Below are 16,985 nucleotides of genomic sequence, written 5' to 3' on the forward strand. Positions count from 1 at the left end.
AATTATCCAACTCCTGTTCCCTGTCGGTTCTTCTAGTGTAATGGAACCAAAACTTAGCCAATGAATCCCAAACAGTACTATTTTGTGGGCTATGGCATGTGGAATAATTCATAAATTGACTGGCATACACTGATTTCCTGTACACTGTGGTATACAGCCAAAGACTTTCAAGTGCGTATCAAAACTTCCAAAAATGGAAGAGTGTTTCACATTCTACTTCTATCATAAATTTTATAAATGGAGAAAGTTCATTCAGTATTATAATTAGGAGTAACAAATGATGCAAGGAAGCAAGCTTATACAAAAAAAAAAAAAAAAAAAAATTGCCCACCCCTTCTAATACATTTAATCCTTCCTGAAATTTATTCAATTCAACAACACCAGATAGAAGTTTGCTCCAACAATCAATTATTGTGAAAGAATAATTTTCACATGTGGGCTGAAAGAAAACTTTAACACATCTATCCTGCAATCATCCTTTTCACTTTAAATTTATGTCCCCTTGTGTGTTATCCAAGAAAGAGTAAGGATGCCATCAACATTTAGTTTACTCAATCCATTTAAAGCCTTTAAACACTTCAATCAGTTCTACTAGAGGTCTTTTTTGATAAGAGTACTCGATAATCTCATTCTGAGTACTCAATCACATTATTGTATGTACCTGTTCTGACAGATCCACACACTTCATAAATTAGACTTCAAGACACACATGTAGTACTCAAAATGTAGTCTAACTACTGCTTTATACAATGAAATAATAACCTCCAGTTCCTCTGGGAAAAATTACTATATACTATTTATAGAATCCCATTGACAATGCAGAACGGCTATTCTAGAGTCTGGCTGCACTGCTCACTGAACTTCATGTCAGATTAAACAATTAACCCCAGGTCTTTTTCATTCTCCGCTACACTGAATGTGGTACCCCACAATTGGTATATTATCTGGAATTACTGCCACCCATGTGCAATACCTCGCAATTATAAATATTAAACAGCATTTGCCTAATTTTTTTAGGGCTTTTTGCAGTAGCATACCCTAATTAGCACCATTAATCAATAATTCCGTCAATAATGATATTGATGGAAGGTATCATTAATAAATATCAAAAACAATAAAGGGCCCAGCACTGAACCATGAAGGACCCTACTAATAACACTGGTCCAAGACAAGCAGCACCCATTAATAACCACTCTGTCATCTGCCTCTACCATCGTTTTATCCATAGCAGTAATTTGTCCCTAATGCAACATTGCTTCAATTTGTATAGTAGTATTTCACATAGAACAGCATAAATAACTTTACTGTAATCTAATATATGATGTCAAAATTATTTTTTGCATTAACCCCTTTGTTACTGCACCATAATCAGACTGGACACTCCCCCTAAGAAATCCATACTGTGATTGCCATATAACTGCATTCCTGTCAAGGTGATCACACTTTATTTCGTTAATCACTGACTCCATTATTTTCCCTTGAACAAAAGCCAAGCTTACCATTCTGTAATTACTCACTTAGTCCTTTGTAAACAGTGGAGATATTTCAAAATGTACAACTTGGCTCAGTTGCAGTCATGCAATACACTGTACTGACAACTCAATCATATATTATGGTTGAAATTTCCTTAATATATGATTTCATCTAACAGATAATGTTTTATTTAACATTTATATAATAATAGGTTTGCCACTCACCCAGCATTCAAGAGTTCTTCTTTTGCTTTCAAGAGACCAAGACCAGGGGTAACATCACCAATTCCAATGGAAAATCCCTTATTTGCTGAAAAGTAATGCAATATCTTAATAGATTATGGTCAGTATTATTTTAAATTAATAAATTCAAAACATCTAAAATTCCATATTCCTTGCTCTTTGCTATTTGTCATCTTTGCTGATGCTATACCTTCACCACTGAGTGACATTTGCATTCACTTAAAATATTCCTATCTGCTGAAGAGCTAGCAATGACTGGCAAAACAACTTTAAGAATGGCAAATCTCTCTTAAGCAGGGGGGGCCCTCTATGGTGGGAAGTAAAAAGCTCATCCCTCAAGAAAAGTAATACATATAATATCTTTTCCCTCAACTACACCAAATTCATGGTTTTAAAAGAATCTTGCTATTTGTCATTGAAATGACAAATAGAAAATGTCCCTAATGAAATGACTATATATTCCCTGTTTCCTCTGCCAGCTAACTGCATGCAAGAGTGTTGAAATTTATAAAATAAATGAAAAGAAAATATTCTAACAAAATATGCTATGAACCTGCTGAGATACTTCATCTTCATTAATTCATTTAAGAAATGCTCAATTAGTGCAAAATTCAAGGCCAAATGTCAGAATTAATCAAAATAAATAGAACTTTGTCTGGCAGAGCCTCATCTCATTAAAAACCACAGAGCCCTCATGAACAAAAAAAGGACATAACACTTCAATAATCTCTAAATCACACGTATGGGCAGTGTTGAGAGGCAGATCATTAGTTAGCAGACACCACCTACAATGTGATATTATTTAAACAAGTTAACTCATGGAAACAAAGTTTGCCCAGGTGTGAGCATTAAAACCATTACATTTCTAAGCAGTTTAAATAATCCAGCACAAAAATGGAAGAGAGGACAACAAAGAAGAATGTCTTTATAATTTTCATAATTAAAATTACCTTTGTTCAGTTCAAAAAAAAAAAAAAAAAATCTGTCAAGACAGATTAGTTTGTGGTAATGAGAATAAACAGAACAAACTGAACCAGTACACTTTTACATGATCTGAGTATATCAAAATGAGAAAAATAAATTGTTTTATTATTATAATTAAATATTTCACTTCATATTTAAATTAAATGCATTTAATACGAATTTCAATGCTGCAATCTTGTCCTGGAAGCCTTCTTCATTGTGAGAGGGAACAGTTATAATAGTTAAATTTATAAGATAATATTAATGCATAATGTAAAGAATTTAAAGAAATTTGATATCTTACTACACTGTACACCCTACATCTTGTTGCTTGAGGTTTTATTGTAGGTTTTTCTCTTTGTAAAAAAAAATCTAAAGTAAAGCTTCCTAACAACTGATTTCTGCTTATGTATTAGCACACCTAATAGCACATACAAGATTCGATCAAAACATTCCAGGACTAAATTTGTTAAAAATGTCTGAACATTAAACAAGAAAAATTGTTTTGTATTTTGAAACCTAGAACATTTAGAAATTTTTCAGTAATGATGTTTATGTTCCACATGCGTGCAAATGTTTATTTTAATCTGTATTGAAGTAGCATCTAGTGAATGATAAGGATTAATGCAATGTATCTGCTGATGACAAACACTCTTTGTACCTTCAAGTGTCAAAAATAACAAACATCATACACAATCCAACTCACATGAAAGTGCAATACATAGAAAAAGAAGATGAAATAAAAGGATAAAAGTACTATATTTAAAAATTAACAAGCATATAAAAAACATCAGCTATAAACAACTAGAACACTCACAGGAAAAAAAATAAAATTAGCATCAAGTCTATATTTGCACAATCAATCAAAAAAGCAGAAGTTATAGTGATAATACTGAAGAATGCAAAATTCTTACAATAAAAATTAAGTCAAGAAGTATTGTAAAATAAGTCTGATGATTTCACAGATATTACAATGTCATTACTGATAATCAATGTTAGTCAGAATTACCTTCTCCTGCACTAAATTAAAATAAAGGGTAGTTCTTTTAATATAGTGAACTACATCCTTCCAGAAAATAAATGTCAGATATTCTTCTAAAGTGGCACAATCAAAACTTTTAAAGAAAACACTATTTAAAAAATTCCTCTAAAATCAAGTTTAAAATTTTGATTTTTCCTTCTCTGATTCTCTAAGGAAATAAAAATAAGGAAGCATGGTCGTACAAGGAAGTAGGCATAAAAAAAACAAAGATAAAATAATCCACACAATGGCCAAAAAATACAAACCTTTATTTGGTATCAAATCAGGCCGCCTTTGTTTTAAATAACAGCAAGTGTGCGGCACAGCATGGATTCTATTAGGTGAATTTTGGTCTAATTGTAACCATTCTTCCAGCAAAAAATTGCATAACTGCAACAAAGTTGAAAGAAGAGGACTTTGTTGCCAAATAGCTCTCTCCAGAATAACCTACACATTCTTAAGAATGTGAGAGATATTCTGGATAGGACTGAGATTATGCAAATGTGGAGGCACAGAAGATGGTGGAAACCCATGTCATGTTCTCTGAACCATTCTTGCACGATTCTGGCACAATGCACTGCTGCATTGTCATCCATATAGTGGCCATCAGCTTCGGGATAAAAGTGTAACACTGCAGGGTGCAGCAGACAATACAAAATTCAGGTACTCCCTGAATGACAATTAACCTTGCACTGGTATCAGCAGACGCAGTCTGTGACAACAAAACATTGCCTATATTTGGTTGTCTTAATAAGCAGAGTGTGGCAATCGGTGCAAAACAAAGTGCATCATGATTCACCTAACCACATGACTTTCTTCCATTGTTCCACTGTCCAATCACAATGTTCACAGCACCACTGCAAGCAGATTTTCCTGTTTTTCACTGAAACAAGTGGCTTCCAAATAGTCAGACAACCGCCAATACCCAATTTCTTCAATTCCCTGTGCATGGTATAGGTTGAAATAGGGCAGTTCTGGGCTTGGCTGAATTCAAATGTTACTTGCTACACACTGGATATCTTATTTTTCTGTACTATCCTCCTTAGAGTAGAACTGTTTTGCTCTTGAAGCATTGTTTTTCTGCCACATTTATGCCTTTGAGATGTGGCAGAACTGCTTTTTTTCTAGTCATTAAAAAACTTTGAAAGAGATGCTTTTGAGAAACCAGTTATGTCTTTTTGTTTCTTGAATCATAGCTCCTACTAAACATGCACCCACTACAATACCTTTTCAAAGTCTGAGAGTGACATTTTCCCCATTCTGGCTTCAAATTACTGTAGTCAAACAGCCTGTGCAGTCTTTATACTCGATGAGACAACACATCATCACCCACAAAACAAAATACCTATACAGAAACTATGATTTTTCTAAAAAAGAGGTGAGGGATGAGTGAGAATTTTCAAAAATTCCAAAAAGAATGTTTTGAATTAAAAAAAAAAAAAAAAAAAAATTGAAAAGAACGACAGGACTGCCAAAATTTGGTCCACTTGACTGAAGTGTCACCTGAATATAATATCAGTACAATCAGCATTTTGGACTCCCAAATAGCAAGCCCTAGCTTGTCATACGAGAAAATGTATATGATGGCCTCCTTTGCATCTATTTGCATTTCTTCTGTCTGTGACTATCTTAATACAAAGGTTCGTATTTTTTTGGCCAGTGTGTGTATTAATAGCATTCACTATAAACAGTAATATAACTTAAAAAATACCTACCCATAAAGTACGAAGCTATACGAGCTAGACGCCACATCGCATCTGCAGCATATTTAGCACCATAGTCTCGAAGTAATATATAAAATATATTATTCTTTGATCCTGATCCTAATGTAGACTTATCCATAGAACCACTAAGTAGTTCACTATTGTGGATTAGGACATCTAAAAAGATGCAAAAAATGTTTCAAATTTAACAAAACAAAATGCAAAATACCTATACAGAAACTATATGATTTTTCTAAAAAAAGAGGGGTGAGGGATGAGTGAGAATTTTCAAAAATTCCAAAAAGAATGTGTTTTTAATTTAAAAATAAAAAAAAAGAAAGAAAGAAAAGAACTCAAAAGAACAAACGGATTTTGCCAAAATTTGGTATACTTGACTGAAGTGTCACCTGAATATAATATCAGTTCCATCAGCATTTTAGACTCCCAGGTAGCAAGCACTAGCTTGTCCTACATGAGAAATGTCTATGACAGCCTCAAGAACATGATTATTTCCTTAGAAGCATAATATTAGAAAGTTCTATTACAGAGTGGAGTGGCACACAGGAAGAGATTTCTGAGATATACAGAAAATAAATTAGCATCTTTAGATTACAAATATATCTTGTTTATTTTACTTATTTACTTATTATTATTTATTTTACTTGTGGTAAAATAAATAATAATAATAATAAGGAAAAATAGAGAGCTAGAATGTACACCATACTGTAAAAATTAACATATGAAAAAATATATTTTTTAATGAAATTTAATAGTATGAAGTTTAATAACTTCTAATGAGGAGGATAGACACCAAACACAGACTTACCCATCAAATGTGAAAAAGTATCATGTGTATGATTCACATGATATCTTGATCAATATTCCAAACAACATTTTGTTTTCATCTCAAAATGAGTACCTTAACAACCAGAAAACCCCGAATATGTGATTTCTGTCCAAATTGCAACTATGCTAACCTTACTCACTCACACTGTATAATTGTTTATTATACAGTGGTATTTAACATATTTAATAATTAAATATGTTAAATACCACCCGTTTTAAGGTTCTTCCAGCTCATCTTTCAATAAAATTATTTTCTACAATAACTAACCTGTTCTTCGGGATATTTTTTCTTCAATTAGGAAAGTCTAAATGTACAAGGAACTATCTCACACCATATATCATAAAGACACTGAGAAAGCAAAACAACCATGAGAATAACAACCAGTATACATGAGAATTATTAAAGCATTTTCAGAGGTTAGAACCAATGGTGGTTGTCTAGCTGCTGAATATTCTTCTTGACTAAATATCATCTCCATGTAGAAATGGATAACAGTCACTTCAAAAACTTTCTAATACATTATTATTTGTAAATTTTTGCCAACCCTTAATGAACAGGTTTTCTTAGATTACTTATTATTCTTTTGTAATTCATGCAACGCACACCAGGAATTAACTTCATTTAATTTTAAGAGCTATTGTTTTTATTTGGGAAAAAAAAACACCTCTAATCCAAAAAGTTAACTAGATCTTTTCATTTCAATTTTTTCTCACCAATCACCTACTCGAAAATCTATCAATTTTGGACTGATAAATTACCCAGTATACAAGATAGCAGGTAAATACGGTTCCAGAAACATCCTTTTTTGAGTGGAAATTTGAGATGATAACCTTAGTTATCCCTACTCACCTAATGCAACAATGCCATTTTTAAGACTAACAAGTCACTTCTTTATATTCAAAGTCATATGCAAGAAGGATTTAGCACTCAGGTAAAGAACACTGAAGATCTTACTGCTCTCCAATACAGCATTATCTTCAGTGAGTGGAGGAAAAAAAACTTATTATCAAACTTTACTTGATTGCATAAAGGACAGATTGCACCTTGAGTATGCAGTACTCAAGATGTGGTCTGGTTGTACTAATGCAAGGTGATTATCCTACTGTATAAGGCAATGGTCGTGGTATATCTTGAGGACTGCTTACAGGTCTAGAAGCATCATTTCAAGAAGGATTCAGAGCTGCTGGAATGAGTACAGAGAAGGGCAATGAGATTGATGAGGGGAACAAAGGGGTGCTCTTACCAAGAAAGGCTTCAGTTCTGCAAATTGCAGCATCTGGAGACTAAGCACCTGTGAGGTGAACTGATTGATGTGTTTAAGGGTTTGAATGGATTCAGCAAGCTCAATGCTGGTAGAATTCTTCCTCTTGCTCACACTACACATGAGAGAACACAGTATCAAATTGAGGAAGGATGGTTGCAGAACAATTGTGAGGAAGTTTGTCTTTGGCCAGCATGACTGAATATATTTATTACAACATTTTAAAAGCTTCTGAAAGCAAAGGCATCCAAAGAGACGATGTTCAGCAGTTACTTAAGTTTTTCTTTATATCTTCAATTTCCTGAAATCTCTTTCCTCTGAGGGCAGTTTTCAACTTGGGAAAGAGAAAGAAGTCCACTCATGCTAGATCAGGAGAGTAGGGTAGATAGTTGATCTGTACAATGCCATGTTTTGTCAGAAATGTCTTCACAGGTGGGGAATGAGTAGGGGCACTGTCATGCAAAAAGAGCCAGCTACCACTCTCAAAATTGCAGTCTCACCTGGGAAATGTATTTCAATAGTTTGTAATGGCACCTGTACATAGAATGCAGCACTGACTCTCTCTCTCTCTCTCTCTCTCTCTCTCTCTCTCCCCCCCCCCTGTGGGTACAAATTTCTTGTGAATCATATCCTATTTGTCAAAAAACATGATCAGAATCATCTTGAACCTGAACTTGTATAAATGAAACTTTTTGGGCCATGGCGATGACCAAGAGACAAAGCATCAGTGCATGCTCTGATGTTTTGTTTCTGATTGTACTGAAACACCCAACACTCACCTCCAGTGACAATGCAGTCAGGGAAATTAGGATTGTCTTGACAAGTCTGGATGAAGTCTTTGAATGATGACACTCTTTGTTGCTTTTGCTCATCCATGAGGCTATGCAACACAAATTTGTACTGACCTTCCTTTTCCTAAATCTTCATGCAGAATTTGACAAATTGTCACCTTATTCATATCAAAATCATTAGCCATCATTCTGAGGTTCAAAGGACAATGTCTTGTCACAATTTCCCAAACTTCTACAAACTTCTGTCTTCATTTTGAGAGGTTGAAAAGACTCCCACTTCTTGGGACATCACAAAAATCCTTATGTCCACCACCTTTGAACTGCTTATAGCACTCAAACACACTGGAATAACTTAAAATTTCATTACCATAAACAGTTTTTAACATTTAATACATCCTTGTTGCAGATTTTTCCAGTTTAAAGCAAAATTTGATATTTGTTCATTGCTCCATTGCAAAATAATGACATGGGACTTAATTCTACTAATGACTCTGGTTGTTACTTGCAACCTGTCAGCATACTGGACAATCTCAGTACCACCATCCATTTGAGAAAGTTTTAACTACAACATACTACTTCCATTTTTTTTTTCCCAACTCATCAAACAGGATCACAACGGCACCAATCCAGAAACTTTATGCCACACCTCATATGATGTTTTGTATCCTACTCAGTACTCTTTGCAAAAGTAACAATCTTGAGACACCATCAAATATAGTGCAACACATATTTAAACAGCTTATCAATTTTAATAAAACTTTAATAACTGTATGAAGCATGAAGTGATAAAGGCAATTCTATGCTGATACTGTGATATGATACTGATATCCAATTTCAGATCCATAAATAAGGATGTGTCCAAAATTAATGAAGTCTGGAAAACAAGTTATTCAATAAGAGGAGAAAGTTTCAAATAATAACAATACCCACATGTAATATTACAATAACTTATCTTATTCATACTTAATAAAAATTCAGTGCTGTCAGGGTGGTGGTATCCACTGAAGGTAAGTAACAATAGTCTTCTCTATTGTTGAAGCATTACTTATTTTAAATATGATCAAATATGTAACTCACTGTGAAGGCATTCACAATATGAGATGTAATGAAATGATGCCACTATAATAACTTCAGTTAATTTACTGAGTATAGGCACAATGCAACCGCACTAACTTGTATGTCTTATCTTATTTATTATATTCAGCAGAGTAAATTAACTAAGAACAAATAAAATTACTCACAAGAATCATTAACACAGAGCTCTTCTCCTGAGGTATAGGCTTTGCCTTTAGTCCGCAGGCAAGCTTTAATCGAACATGCCTTATTCGAGCATAAGATTAAACTGAAAATCTGTTTTCCAGTCCATAACACAACAGGCTAGTCAAAAAAAAAATAATAAAAATAAATAAATAAAATTTAAATCTGTGAGAAAAATCACTTTAAATTATTTTGGAAAAACAAATATATTTAATTTTATATTTTAATTTCAACAAATGGAATTTAATTTCAGCTGTTTTTTAATTTTAACAAGATGTTTGATGTTTTAATTTCTGTTTAATTCCTGTTTTAATTTAAAATAAATCAAGAATTAAACAAATGCAAGAATATAATCCAGTATTTATAAAAGAAAACTCTGTTTCCATTGTAGATTGTTTAGATGACTCAACATTTGAGAAAAGGAGAGGAACCAGGTGAGAGATACTGCTGGTTTGGAAGTAACTACTGTACATCACTGATATACAGTAGTTGCTTTGGATCCAGGATAACATGTTCCAATCAATACATTGGCCCAGGTTCAGTAGTTGTTCTTTGGAGGCCACCTACTTAAACTGATAACTTAAATAAGAAACTCTCGATAACCAATAAAGACAACATTTATTAGTAGTAGCAGTAACAGCAAATGATGCAAGAAAGCAAGCTTATATAGTATCAGCTAAAAAAAGGTCACCTATCCATACCCTCCAAGAATGTCTAGTTCTCCCTTGAATTTATTCAGTCCATCCACTTCCACAACAGATGGAAGACCATTCCAACAATTAACCACCTGCTGGCTGAAGGCAAATTTTCATGCATCTATCCTGCACCCATCCTTCCTCAACTTGAATTTATGCCTCCATGTGTGTGTAGTCTCAGCAAGTGGAAGAATACTGTTAACAATCAGGTCACTCAATCCAGTCAAGGCTTTAAACACCTCAATCAGATCTCCTTGCAGGTGTCTGGTTTCAAGACACTGCAATTGCAGAACTGAAGTCTTTCTAGGTAGGAGCACCCTTTTGTTCCCTTCACCAATCTGGTTGCCCTTCTCTGCACCCGTTCCAGCAGATCTATATCCTTCCTAAAATGAGGCCTCCAGACCTGTATACAGTACTCAAGATGCAGTCTAACCATGGCCTTATACAAATGGATAATCACTTCCTTATCCCTGCTAGCAAAGTTTCTGTATATCACTGACAAAACCCCATAAGCTGTCCTGGCAGCATGTCTGCACTGCTCAGAGAATTTCAATTTCGTGTCTGACTGCACAATTACCCCAAGTGTTTTTAATTCTCCACAAACCTAAGTGTCATGCCACACAGTTGATAAGTTACTCTAGGATTACTACTAACCATGTACAGTACCTTGCATTTGTCAATGTTAAACTTCAACTGCCATTGCTCAGCCCATTGACCCAATTTTACTTGATCTTGTTGCAGTAGCTCACCCTGATTGACTGTCGTTGACTACCTTGCCAACCTTTGCATCATCTGCAAACTTAGACATTAAGCTGACATGCCTTCATCAATATCATTGATAAATATTGAAAATAACAATGGACTCAGCACTGAACCCTGGAGAACACCACTAATAATATTAGTTCATGAAGGGCAGTGCCCATTGATAACTACTCTGTCTTCTTCCACTTAACTATCCCTTTATCCATAACTGTAACTTGCCCTTAATGTCACATTTCTCCACTTTGTGCAATAGTATCAAAAGCCTTCCTGAAATCTAAGTATATGATGTCAAAATATTTTTTTGCATTCAGTTCCTTGGTCACTGCATCAGAGTAACCTATCAGATTGGTTAGACAAGCCCACCCTTTGACAAATCCATGCTGTGATTGAAGTATAATTGCATGCTTGTCCCAATGGTCCTGCATTACTTCTTTAATCAGTGATGCCATTATTTTCCCTGGAACAGTTGTTAATCTGACAGGTCTGTAATTACTCATGTCACCTTTTGACCCTCCCTTTACAAACTGGAGAGATATTCGCACTTCTCCAGTCCATAGGGACCTCCCCTGAATCCTGCATTACTTCTTTAATCAGTGATGCCATTATTTTCCCTGGAACAGTTGTTAATCTGACAGGTCTGTAATTACTCATGTCACCTTTTGACCCTCCCTTTACAAACTGGAGAGATATTCGCACTTCTCCAGTCCATAGGGACCTCCCCTGAATCCAAGGATGATCTCACAATTATGACTAAGGGTTTACTTACCTCCTTTGCTGCCTCTCTTAATATAATTGGATAGATTCCATCTGCCCTAGGTGCCATTTTTATGTCCATCCTCAATAATTTCTCTTCCACTTTCTTTTCAATTATCATAAAGTCATTTAGCCTCTCATTAGAGTTTGATAAACTTCTGGCATCCCCTACCCTAGAGAATTCCTCACATGTGAATGTAGTTGCAAAATATCTATTCAATTTGTTGCAACCTGAGCAGGGCCATCAGCAGTTAACCCATAAACATCAAACGGCCCAATGTGATTCAACACCTTCCTTCTACATTAATATAAGCATAGAATTCTTTGCTGGTGTTTTTTTTTTTTGCATTTTTGCCAGAGACTTCTCATAATCTGTCTTAGCTTGCCTAACCTCCTCTGTGACTTGATTACAGACTAATTTATATTCACCATAGGCTTCTGTATCACCATTTATTTGTATCACAATTTATATATATCCCATGTACTTTTCTTCTCTGCCACGTGTCTCAATAGTTCATCTGGCATCCATTTAGGTCTAAGCCTTAAACGGTATTTCTTTGTTAGTATGAAAAGCCTAGTAGCTTCTTTGATTACTTCCCCAAATACTTCCCATTTAGAATGTTGTTGTTGGCAACATTAGTGGTTGGTCCCACAGCACACAATTTAAAAACTGTCTGAGAAAGACAATTTTTAAATTGTGTGCAGTTTTTATGTCTTTAATTAAATTCCACATTGCAGCCACCCAGTAGGTCTTTTACCTGCAGATTCTTAATGCATGAAGAATCACTGCTGATAACTAGACCAAGAGTACTGCTTCCTCTTGTTGCCTCTTTAACATGCTGCTGTAGAAAACAGTCCTCCAAGAAATTCACAAGGACTTGCTAGTGTGTGAGTGACTAACCCACAAATTCCAGTCAACATCTGGAAAGTTAAAATCCCCCATTATGAAACAATCTGATTTGCTGGCCCACTATTTCCCTGTATAGCTGTTTGATATACTCATCACAGTCATTAGGCCTATAATCACTGCTCCTGTTCTCAATTTTGTTTTCTCAGTGCTTATATCACACCAAACTGACTTAACATTGCACTTGTCACTCAAGTCAACTGGATGCACTGCCTTAGATTTAATATTCTTCTTAACTAAGAACATACATTCACACGTGAGGAATTCTCTAGGGTAGGGGATGCCAGAAGTTTATCAAACTCTATAATCCCTCCATCACTCCTATCCCACCTGTATACATTGTACTCCCCATAAATTTGATTTGCTCATCAAAAGTCCCCAAATGTTTATATTTTAGTGTTTTATGCTTTTACTAGGTTTTATCATGTATTTTAACATAAAGTTTTTATGTTTCTAAGATATAAATGATATTTTATTTTAACAAATTACATTTTCTATGCTGGTATTCAGTTTCCCTTTTATAGTAGTCTGGTTGTATTAAGGAATAATTCAGCTTATTTAAAAAAAATTATCAAATCATATTTAAGATGCCACAGATAACTGAGATAGTTATTCTTGTTCTTGGTATGCATTACATTTGGACAAAATACCTGGATAAAATAGATGAATACAGATGCATTAATGCATCTGCTTGGCTAACTTTTTTTTATGTGACAGCAGTATTCATCATACAATTTTTTTGCATAGTTGTTTGGATAAGTGTGATAAAAATAAACAGAAGTGGCTTTGACTAAATTGTGTCAGATACTATGTTTTTAATAAAAATTACAACAAAAACTATTATAATTATATAAAAGGTGATGAGTCTCAGATATGACCAGGAAAAGGCTCAAAGTTCCCAATGTAAAGCATCATCATCATCACCAAGGCCACAAAGGGTGTAGCAATCAAAATCACATTGGCTATATTTTTTGACAAGGGGGTGGTGTTATCAGAACTCTGTGAGGTATCACTGTTAATGCAGCCTACTATCAAAAGTAGTAAAGTGGTTCAGAAACACAATCTGCTATAAATGACCTGAAAAATTGTTGGCTCCACCACAACAATGCATCACTCATTACGTCCCACATCACTCACCATCTGGTAATTTTTGAATGACGAAAACACACTCCCATCATGTCACATCTACCTTATTTGCCTATTCCTAAAATTCAAACAGGATACAGAAGGAAAATAATGAGTCATTTCAAGAAATCTAATCAAACAAGATGGACTACCTAAAACCATTCATAAAAGAAGACTTCCAAAAATGTTTTAATCATGATGGCTTGATGAAACAAATGTGTGGTTGCAGAAGATGATTATAATGAAGAATATTAACAATGTAAACAATGCAATACATTTCAGCCAAGTGTGTATGTGCTTTGCATCCTCACTGATGATCACAGAGTGCAGTGAGGTTCTAGTACACCAGGATCTTTGTAAACATGCTGCTGTTGACCCATACCCAATGCTTTCCATTAAAGGATTTCTTGAAAAATACTCCATCACTGTGGTCCCTATCTGCCATACCGATCAATTTAGCTAACTGTGATTTTTTTTAGGAGCATTAGCAACTAAGGCCATATTGCTCCGGGGATATACGGTGGTCATTCCCTGACCTTTCCGCATCCTCCATATTTGGTGGTCACGGGCACACTATGAAGCACACAAAATTTTGAAATAAGTTTGAAATAAACCTAAAAATGAAAGTTACTAATAGTATAAAATATATGCAAAATTTCTTTTTATTTTTTAACAGTATTTATACACATAATAAGCAGAAATACATATGCATGTGTATGTTTGAAATTTTGCAAACTTAATAGTCTTCTAAACCGAAAAATGGAAGAGATTAAGAGACTGATATTTCTATATTGTCTAAAATAAGTATTTTGCAACTTTCAGCAGAATTTTTTTTTTTTTTTGAAAATAAAGTGTAAAGCTCATAGCTTGTTTTAAATGTCAAATTTTTATTAAATTTAATACATACAATAAGTATTGCAATCCATTAAAATGTCATTAAAAAAAGATGAATATTGGAACCTCTTAAGAAGAATTCAAAAAACCCAAAACATTCTTCAGGAAAGAAAGAGAAAATCAGGTACCTGTCAAGTGACCTACCACCATTTTTGCTACAATTTGGTGCCACTACTGCTGGGTTAAAGAAACAAAAAAAAATTGAAAAAAAGATTCTGAATCAATATTTTCAAACTATAAAACTGAATCAATATTTTCAAACAGAAAACATAAAAATTAAAACAACAAAACCCAAAAAGAATACATACCTTAAAAATAGTAGGTGGAGGCAATTCAATATGAGTATTTAAATCTTCACCAGCCAAAATGTAAGAAATTATTTGACATGCCTTATAGCGATCAAAAAACGTGTCTTTCTGAGTAATAATGTATCCTCCTAAATTAGAATTATTAAATAAAAATCGATTTTATTATATGAATCTAATGAAATGTTTTAAGAAAATAATATTTCAATTTACATTTATATAAAATTGAACAATACACCGATGAATCAAAACATTATGACCAGCGAGTCGTTATGCAAATCGAAGCAACTAGAGGTGAACTAAGGCACGTGCGCGGGTTGGGACACAGTATAAAAAACACCTGATACTGAGCACCGTTAATCAGTGTTACTCGTTCTTCAGATGGGAAAGGCAACGGACTTAAGCGAGTTTGACAAAGGCCAAATTGTAATGGACAGATGACTGGGTCAGAACATATCTGAAACGGCACCAGCCGTGCCGTTTCAGAACATATCTGAAACGGCACGGCTGGTGGGGTGCTCACGGTCAGCCATGGTTAGTACCTACCAAAAGTGGTCTGGGGAGGGAAAACCCATGAATCACTGGCGAGGTGTTGGATGACCACAGCTCACTGATGCTCGACGTGAGCAAACGCTCTCCCGGATGGTACCTGGCAACAGAAGGGCGACTGTGGCACAACTGCCAGTAATTGGAATACTGGTGATGGGAGTAATGTGTCACAATACACAGTATATCGAATCCTGCTGAAAATGGGGCTGCATAGCCACAGGCCACTCCAAGTGCCCGTGCTAACCACAGTTCACCGGCAACAGCGCCTACAATGGGCATGCGAGCATCGAAACTGGACCTTGAGTGATTGGAAGAAGGTCGTCTGGTCCGATGAATCACATTTCCTGTTGCACCATGTGGACGGCCAGGTACATGTGAGTTGTTTACCTGGGGAAGTGATGGCACCTGTATGGAAGAGATTGGGATGAAAACAAGCCAGTGGCAGCAATGCCATGCTTTGGATAATGCACCATCTTTCAGCAGGATAATGCACCATGCCACACTACCCGGATTGTTTGAGATTGGTTCGCAGAACATGAGGAAGACTTCCAGGTATTGCCCTGGCCTCCAAATCCCCAGACATCAATCCCATCAAGCATCTGTGGTTTGTGTTGGAACAGCAACTCCGATCTGCCACGGACCTTACAGGAGTTAAAGGATATGCTGGTTACTCGGTTAATTGGTACCAGATACCGCAAGACACATTTAGAAATCTTGTAGCATCCATGCCTCGCCAGGTACAAGCTGTTCTGGCTGCACGTGGGGAATCAACATGATATTAGGTAGGTGGTCATAATGTTTTGCCTCATCGGTGTATGTAAATCTCTTATAAACCGTCTACTTATCAAAATTTTAAAAAATTGATTTTATAATTTTTGAATTGAGGTTTTTAAAAACAGCACGTTTGCATTTTAAAAGTTTGACATGAAGTTGACAGTGTAAATATTGATAGTGATTCAGTCAGTGGAGAAATGGTACATGAAGTACCATGAAAAAAATGAGAATTACCTGTAATTCCTTTAAGAAATTAAAGACAGATTTTACTATATGCATCTAAATTTTTATATTTCTCATTTCAATTTATCTCTGTGCATCATACCACTAAACAAATAAGTTAATGTACTTTTAGGAATACAAGAAACATTGTTTTACACCCAAGCTTCATTTCAGAGCCAAATAAACACTTCTGAAAAAACACTTTTAAAAACTTATTTAACTTAAGCAAATGAAAGAATAACACTGTTTCAACAATTAAATATATGCATGAGACAAGCAAAAAATTATTTTTCTTACTTTTTAATGTTTTAATTTTACTAAAATTTTTATAAACACTTCAATTACATAGAATTCTTAAAATTTAACTATTTGTACCTAAACTTTTGTCTGAACATTTAACTGAATTATAATTCACAACCGTATGTTTTTGGATCTAATTTA

The 16,985-nt window shown here is 34.7% G+C and overlaps 1 protein-coding gene across 1 annotated transcript in view; it reads right to left on the reverse strand.

Moving 5' to 3' along the window:
• Window positions 1-16,985, reverse strand: part of Polr3A (RNA polymerase III subunit A) — a 185,307-nt gene that overhangs the window by 84,758 nt on the left and 83,564 nt on the right. The window contains exons 17-20 of the mRNA XM_090371374.1: window positions 15,003-15,130; window positions 9,543-9,678; window positions 5,415-5,579; window positions 1,698-1,782 (exon numbers count right to left, since the gene is read on the reverse strand). Of these exons, the coding sequence (XP_090227500.1) occupies window positions 1,698-1,782; window positions 5,415-5,579; window positions 9,543-9,678; window positions 15,003-15,130 (514 nt within the window). The remainder of the gene's footprint in view (window positions 1-1,697; window positions 1,783-5,414; window positions 5,580-9,542; window positions 9,679-15,002; window positions 15,131-16,985) is intronic.

This window comes from Mastigoproctus giganteus, chromosome 4 (assembly GCF_048544385.1).
Source record: "Mastigoproctus giganteus isolate SK-2022 chromosome 4, ASM4854438v1, whole genome shotgun sequence".
In the NCBI taxonomy this organism is placed as follows: domain Eukaryota; kingdom Metazoa; phylum Arthropoda; class Arachnida; order Uropygi; family Thelyphonidae; genus Mastigoproctus; species Mastigoproctus giganteus.